At 43.5% G+C, this 7965-nt stretch overlaps 1 protein-coding gene across 1 annotated transcript; it reads left to right on the top strand.

Moving 5' to 3' along the window:
- The first annotated feature begins 2231 nt into the window (after positions 1–2231).
- On the top strand, positions 2232–7739 carry LOC119285772 (acyl carrier protein 2, mitochondrial-like). The gene is made up of 2 exons (XM_037565101.1): positions 2232–2582; positions 7247–7739. The coding sequence occupies exons 1-2, from the start codon at positions 2355–2357 to the stop codon at positions 7421–7423; spliced, it is 405 nt and encodes a 134-aa protein (XP_037420998.1). The 5' UTR covers positions 2232–2354; the 3' UTR covers positions 7424–7739.
- The last annotated feature ends 226 nt before the right edge of the window (positions 7740–7965 follow it).

The following is a 7965-nucleotide window of genomic DNA, read 5'->3' as shown; positions in this document are numbered from 1 at the left end:
GGGGGGGGTCTTTTCTTTTCTCTTTTGTTTACTTTCCTTTTGTGTTCTTCTTTAGATTTAATTTTATAAAAACTCTTATCACTTAGTACTTAAACTTGTATATTTAATTATACTACTACTATGATAATAGTGGCACATTAAATAAAAGTAGTTTGTATTTGTCTATTAATTTAATAGTATGCAATTAATAGTTTTGCCTTTGCTTTATTTATGATTGTGCAATTAACTACTTTATAAAAGTGTGTTTTCTCCACCATAATTTCCTATGAATTAATTGGTTCACTCCGCACATTTTAGTTTTAATATTTGAAAAGTTTTATCGTTGCTTGATTTCAAATTTGAATTCGGATCGGTTTTGAACTAACGCGAGATTAGCAACAGTAATTGAAGTGACGTGGCATCTTTAGCAGAGGTTTGCTGTAGCTTAACTATCCAGGCGTCACAGAAGACCACCCTCTCGTGTCTCCAGAGATGACATGGCCATGTGCCACCAAAGCCCTGGGTCACCATGCCCCTGAGCAATATCCATACACACATACCAAAAGCACCTCAACCGTAGCTAGCTGCTACGCATACATGACTGTAGATGATTCACACCCTATCTCCGGAAGCGACAAAGCCCTATGCCTCCGGACAATACACACATGTGCATGCACGCACATACCTCTAGAGCCTCAACCATGGCTAGCTCCTACGCACGCGTGACTGCACATGCTTCAAATACGTGCCTCCGGAGGCAACATACCAATGTCTTCGTAGGATCCACACATGTGCATGCACGCACATACCTCTAGAGCCTCAACCATGCCTAGCTCTTAAGCAGACGTGACTGCACATGCTTCAAACCCGTGCCTTTCGAAACAAAGGAGCTTGCCTTTTGCACGACTTGCACGCTGCACGAACCAGCACGCTGCACGACCGAAACACACTTTGACCTATGCCCCCCCTTCAAGATGTTTATGAAAATTAAACGAGCCGAAGGCGAGCAGGAGGTTTTCTCGCGCCGGAGGCGCCGTGTCAGACCATAAGGACAGCGCGCCGCACGAACCAGCACGCTGCATGAATCAGTATGCTGCACGACCAAAACACACTTTGACTTATGCCCCCTTCAAGATGTTTATGAAAATTAAACGAGCCGAAAGCGAGGAGGGGGTTCCCTCGCGCCGGAGGCGCCATGTCACACCACGACGGGCAACGCGCCACATGAACCAGCACGCCGCACGAACCAGCACGCTGCACGACCGAAACACATGCCCCCCTTCAAAATGTTTATGAAAATTAAACAAGCTGAAGGTGAGCAGGAGGTTCCCTCGCGTCGAAGGCGCCGTGTCACACCATGACGGACAACGCGCCGCACGAACCAGCACGCTGCACGACCGAAACACACTTCGACCTATGCCCCCCTTCAAGATGTTTATGAAAATTAAACGAGCCGAAAACGAGTAGGAGGTTCACAAGCGCTGGGGGCGCTGTTCTTCAATTTAGTAAAGTTATACACATGTGCCTCTGCTAGTGTATACCTGTGCCTATACAGAATTCACACGATTGAACGATTCTGAAGACTGCTGTTTTGCATTAAAAAGTTGCTGTTTTTTCCTTACTTGAAAGGTCACATTTAATAATGTTGGTAGTCCCTGCCCGTAACTATCCCATAAATCTTCATTATCCAAAAATATAATAGGAACAAAAAGGGAAACGAAAAAGGGAAATGGGGAACCAACCGCGCGAACTGGTATTTTTTTGTGTTATCACGTGAAAAGAAAAAACGGAAAATTCTGGTAGTTCGAAGGTCAAACTGCAAAATGCATGAAACCACAAAACGAAAAGGAAAAACCAAGAACCAACCGCGCCAGCTGGTTTTTCCTTACAGAAACGCTCCGCGCGTGACATTTGTCTGCGTAGCGCTCCCGAACCGCTTGTTACGAGCACTCAGTGCTCGTAACTAATTGTTCTCTCATATGCGCTTTTTCGTTGTCGAGAGGGGCGAACTGACCGAGTAGGATACACCACGAACAAACCTAAGCCTAATGGATCCGGCTTGCCTGCTCCCTCTCCGTGCTCCCACTTAATCCTACGTCTGTTTTTTTTTTCTTTCTAATCTAATCATTTTTCCCCTGATGATTTTAAAGGGGTAAGGTCAGACCTTATTTTGTTTTAATCAAATCAAGGCACGTAGACGGGAGCATGATGGTCTCGTCCAAGCCCAATTGGCCTAAAACCCGGCCGCTCTCCTCTTCCCCCACTCCACCCCAGATCCCCAGCCCAGAAAACTCTCGCCCCGCCGCCGCAACGCATCACGCTTCCTCCGACCCCCTCTGCCCCCCTCCCCGGAGCTAAGCACCCATCCCACCCAAATGGCGGCGGCGGCGGCGAGGAACCTGGTGCTGCGACACCTCCGCTTGGCCGCGGCCCCCGCGTCGTCGGTGGCCCTCAGGCCGGCAGCGGCACTGCAGGGGGCCCTGTCGCGGCGGCGGTGGATGTCGTCGGAGGACGCCAAGGGGTCGTTCCTGGACAAGGACGAGGTCACCGAGCGCACCATCAAGGTCGTCAAGAACTTCCAGAAGATCGACGACCCATCCAAGGTCCCCCTCCAAGCCCTCCTTTTCTTGCTACCAGTTCCATAGTAGGATCAAATCAACAGCTTGGATGCCCAGTGTTCCCTTTTGTTTATCATTTCTTACATTTTCTTTCTGTTGGGAGGAAGCAACATTGATCGGCGTTGTTTCAAATGTTGACATGTTGTACGCTGTTGGTTAGATAGATCTCCCCTCCTATTAAGCAATCTAGCTTAGCCGCTTATAGGTATTACTAGCAGGCGGATGCGCGGCGGCACACCGCCCGTGCAGAAACTCGTGTGTTCATCTATACTATTATTTATTATTCCGAGCGGAGAATAGGTGGTAGTGGATTTGAGAGCGAGCTGGGCGTGCGTGTGTTTTTATTTGTTTGTTGGGAGAGAAGAGATTTCCACCGTTTGATGATGCCTGCCCAGAATCTTGTTGAATTTTCGAAGCTTCTGATTGCAATTTCACTCCTGCTCTTCCATCCTGCATCTACCACAGAAGAAAGCAATATGGTTCTATTTTTTTTTTCCAACTTGAACTTCTTAGAGCACATAAGATCCGTTGCATGAAAGCAGCAAATTTTTACTTGTTTATGTTGTAGAAACCCAATCAATGACTGACAGATCCATCCATCCGTAGTTTTTGCTTTATATTTGGAGAAAAAAGTAGGTGGTTTTCCTATTGCAAGCATAGCAAGGAAAAAGCAGTGAGTGATCATCTCTCTAAAAAAAGATTACTGATTGCTTGCCTAAGAGTTTGAAATATTATCCAAAAAAGCAGTCCCTCAAAAACAATAAAAAAACAATGTCCCAGATTAATGCCAAGGCATAAGTAGGACGACTTTGCAAACTACCAATTGAAACAGAGGTGATCCCTTGATCCAATTGTCTGAAGACCACACATGACACGTGAGTAAGATTGCTCTTGGATTTGTCTTAGTTATGGCCAGAAAAAAAATTGATGCTTGCTTTGACAGCAAGATTTTCTTTTTCCATTTAAAAGTAGGAGGGGTTTCAAGACTGCCAGAGTGCAAAATTTGATACACCTGCGAGGTAGAAGAGTATCCAGGTGAATGGAATTCAGTTGATACGTCCAGAGATCTTGCTCTATATGAGTACAGAATTAGCCAAGGTGAAGAGGACTACTCACTGCTCAGACAGAGGCAATGGGAAATAAAATCTCTGAGATCTTCGCTCTCGAGTACTATCTTTGTAGATAAATGAGTATCCAATAACACAAAAGAGAACAGCTCAGGCCGCTGGTGGCTCAAACAACCAGTAATCAGCAAGCCCTCTTGACAATGTTAGTAGACACACTGCTCACAATGGTTGCAGCATACACCTTAAACGACATCCACAGCCAAAACCCTCGGCAAGTTAGTTATGTAGACCAAGAAGCTAATTTGTTATGTACCATAGAACCAAAATCTAGACATAATAGCCATGTCAAGAAATGTCTACCATGTACACCAATGTTTCTTAGAATATAGATATGCCCCCCACAATAAGGAAGAACAAATCTGAAATTAGTAATCAAGCAGGACAGTTACGACTTGCGACAAATATATTGTCTAATTAATCAAATGGTATGAGGCTTAGAATATTGGCTCAGATAGGTCTATATGAAATGTCAAAGGAATATATAGTTAGTAAAAGTGTAAAACTATTAGCACTCAAACAACACCCTTAGATATGAAGCGCAAAAGCAGCTATCTAATTTTCATAAAATAACATGCTTTCTTCCACCATATTGAGATAACCAAAATATGAAAATATTGACTAATTATACAAAGTACAGATGCAACTATTGATAATACAGATACCTATGCTTGCTAGCACCAATATCTGAAACAACATGTTTAGATATTTTCATATTGCTGCTATATGAAGGTATTGATCTGAAATAGCACACCAACATTGGGCAGCGGGGAAGACCATGGGATTAGTCTGCTACCTCATGTCTGTTGTCGGAACTACCTTTGGGCTCCCAACTACCATAAGGAATTAATTGTACCTTACTCACTGCACAATATGAAGGACAATACATGTCGAATCACTCACAAATCAAACCCATATCTCATGTGTATGCTAGCTTGGTGGCTTGTTGTTGCTTCATATGCCTTGTTGCCCTCTCTGCGTCACTCCGTGCTCAGTCGATCCTGAAATTCATCAATTCCTTGTGAAATCTCCAATTGACATAGATCTGGACACACATGAAGGGAATCAATACACTGAATATTAAAGGGGTAGTAACAAACAGAATATTTTTGGATTTAAGGAACAAATTCTCAAACATTTGATCTAACAGCGTAAATCAACCATGATCATTACCATTAATTTGTATTGGTCAGCTCGCAAAAGGGGATCTATCTTCGTGAACAAACAACAGATAATGACAACAATGAAATGATTAGGACAAATTTTGCTAGTGATCTATAGAGACATGCATGATAGCAAGAGTCTAAAACTTTATAAATAACTGATGTCTTTACCTAATCACGACCCGTCTATTTTCATATAATTGATATATTGACAAACACTATGGCAGACTACACATACCACTTTAACCAGGTTCTTGGGAACAACAAGTTATCTTTTTAGATAATTCAATAGCATGGATTGTGTGTGTAGGTGCATTCACCATGCCGTAGGGTGCATCAGCCTTGTTAGAATCAATTTCAAGTTCTTGTGGCTAACTCCAATCTCTTGATGCAGACCTGAGTCAAGTACTCCTCGACCCTGCAAGAAACACATAAAAAATTAGCATAAGAAAACATGCCATTCTAGTTAGAGGATTGCAAAGTCAGAACAATCCATTTTGAAACAAACTGTCAGCAATGGAATACTTCTTAAGGATTATGCCAAACCAATCAATTTAATGTATGAGGTAGATTTGCAACCAAACAATCAACTATATATTATGTGGCAGCATATAGTGTTTCTAAATTTTCATTTCTATTAACCACACTAATTTGTGAATGTTTCTAACGAAAACCGGTTTATGTTCCAACTAAATGGATCAACTAATCAGTAACAGAAAAACAAAATCAAATTGCTATACATGTAACGACCATTTTCAAAAGATCGTACATGCCAAAAAAATCCAAGTACATGACAACTTCACATATATGAAGTTGTGCAGCAAGTCAGCCAAGATTGGTCAAAATTCACCACACATAGCATGAGAAAAGATACAGGGTCATCGCCTCCAAGTTCACGGATGCAACCATGTGGAGGGAACGTGGCAGCAGCCTACTATAGAGCAGGAGGAGGCACCCCTGGGTAGAACATGGGCCAGAGCACGCACAATGTGTGCGGACATGGCCGCGTCGATGTGCGGCTTGGTACACCGGGAGGAAGGGGCAAACTGGAGGTGGACGTCGCTCGTTAAGGAAGGTCGCGGATGACGCGGACACAGCGCTGCCGCCGGCTTTGAGAGAACAGAGGGAGGGGCCATGGGCGTGGAGAGCCGCCACTAACCAGCCAGCGACAGCCGGCGGCAGATGGTGGCAGGCGCGCGAGGGATGGATGCGATAATGGAGGACTTCTCATGTGCGGTGGTAGAGATTGAGAGGAAACATATGTAGGAGGGGGAGAGCCTAGAAGGAGAGACTGGATATTTTCAACGAAGAGTCGGGGTCCTTCCGGAGAACACCGAATACGTGGAAAACGAAGACCTTCAGCAGTAAATTCCAAAAGCAGTAAAAATTAATCAAAAACAGAAAAATCAAACTTGTACACATGTCAACACAGGGAGAGCCAACGCCCAAACCTATGGATGCTCATGAGGAGCTCTAGCATAGCCACTTTAATTATATGTATGCATCCGAGTTTGTATGGATTTGAGATGGGGAGGAACCACTGGCGGAGCTTTCAAAGCCAGAATGCCCGAGGAATCATTCATGAGTGGTTTTAGATTATCAGTTCGATGACATAACATGTGTGCCTTTTTATTAGTGCGTTCTTGTCATCACTATGCTTCTGTTGATTCGCATGGGCAATCTTTCTGCTTTAGCTCACTAATATTTGGTAACTGATCAGCTGATTTCCAGATCCAGAACATCTTTTAGAAATCTGGTGATTACTGTTTAGAGTTAATTGCGCACTGCACCTCCTATTTTGACTTGAGTTGTACAAAACACTAGTTAGTCACGCATAGGGCGTGCTCGCTGAAGAAATTTGCCATCCTCGCGACAACATAAATTGCCATGAAAAGTTTTTGTTTTGCCATGCCCTCCCAGGGAACGTCAGCACAATAGCATTTTCGTTTTTTTATGCACTGTAGCTGGTGTTCTCTGTGACCTAACTCGAACTAGGTCATGTAAAATGATTGGATTGCAAACGAATAATATGTTTCACTACACATAGTAAATTAGCAAAAAATGGTGGGAACAGAAAACCATTCATAGCAACCCAATTTTCCATGCTGTGAACCATCTAATTTTCAGAAGAAAAACTGCGCTAGCTAGCTTGCATTTACTTGCATTCTGAGTCTTTGGCCTGCACAATTGTGCTACTGAAGTTTACAGCAGAGCAGAGGTAAAATGCTGCAGTTTCAGCGTTTGGGCATGGTGATTTGTTTCTGTTTTGCTTTGGTTGGGTGGACTGAATTGCGGAGTGCTCCTTGTGATGAGTTTTGTAGCGTTTGAAATCATTAATTGGTTTCTTTGCATTGTCCTGTAGGTGAAAGCAGATGCCCACTTTAAGGATGATCTTGGCCTAGACAGTTTGGATGCAGTAGAGGTTGTGATGTCCTTGGAAGAGGAATTTGGCTTTGAGATACCTGACAATGAAGCTGACAAAATTGACTCCATTAAAGCTGCAGTGGACTTCATCGCCTCGCACCCCAAAGCCAAATAAGCAAAGGACTTGGTCCTCTACTTCTAGTTTTTACCGCCATGAAGCTCGTGTCAGATGAGAAACAGTTCCTCTGGGGTTGTGTGCCATGTTCAATTTCAAGCACCGCCTTATCCGAATAATATGTTTGATATGAGAAGGATAACGTATTCCTGTATGGAGTTCTCGCTAGCTATTAAAAGATCTATGTCCGGAGCCTCCGGTTGTTTTGAAGACTGAGTTGTGATTTTGATTGTGTATGGCCAACTGAAGTATCAATTTACTCATATGTGCGCTGAATGCTTGTAATACAGGTCGTATCATCGCTTGCTTGTTTGAAGAGTTGCAGAATTCTTGACAAATGTTGTGTGCTGTTGGCCTCACGTCTGCCTGCCGTTTTTTAACCCTCCCTCCATAACCAGTGTGCATAAGCTATCGACGCTGCACTTTTACACTGCAGGGTTTAATTCTCTTGGCAAACTTGTAAAAATGTTAGGTGAAACTTTTTCCTACCCCAGCGTGCTCGATCCATATCTGACAAATCTAAAACAGGTAATATTAACATG

The sequence above is a fragment of the Triticum dicoccoides genome, chromosome 4A (assembly GCF_002162155.2).
Source record: "Triticum dicoccoides isolate Atlit2015 ecotype Zavitan chromosome 4A, WEW_v2.0, whole genome shotgun sequence".
Taxonomy (NCBI): domain Eukaryota; kingdom Viridiplantae; phylum Streptophyta; class Magnoliopsida; order Poales; family Poaceae; genus Triticum; species Triticum dicoccoides.
Note: the sequence above shows the minus strand (reverse complement) of the source record. Positions and strands in the feature narration are given on the sequence as shown.

Coding starts and splice junctions, on each gene's coding strand:
- LOC119285772 (XM_037565101.1), top strand. CDS start 2,355: ATGGCGGCGGCGGCGGCGAGGAACCTGGTGCTGCGACACCTCCGCTTG. Junction 2,583..7,246: donor AGATCGACGACCCATCCAAG/GTCCCCCTCCAA, acceptor ATTGTCCTGTAG/GTGAAAGCAGATGCCCACTT.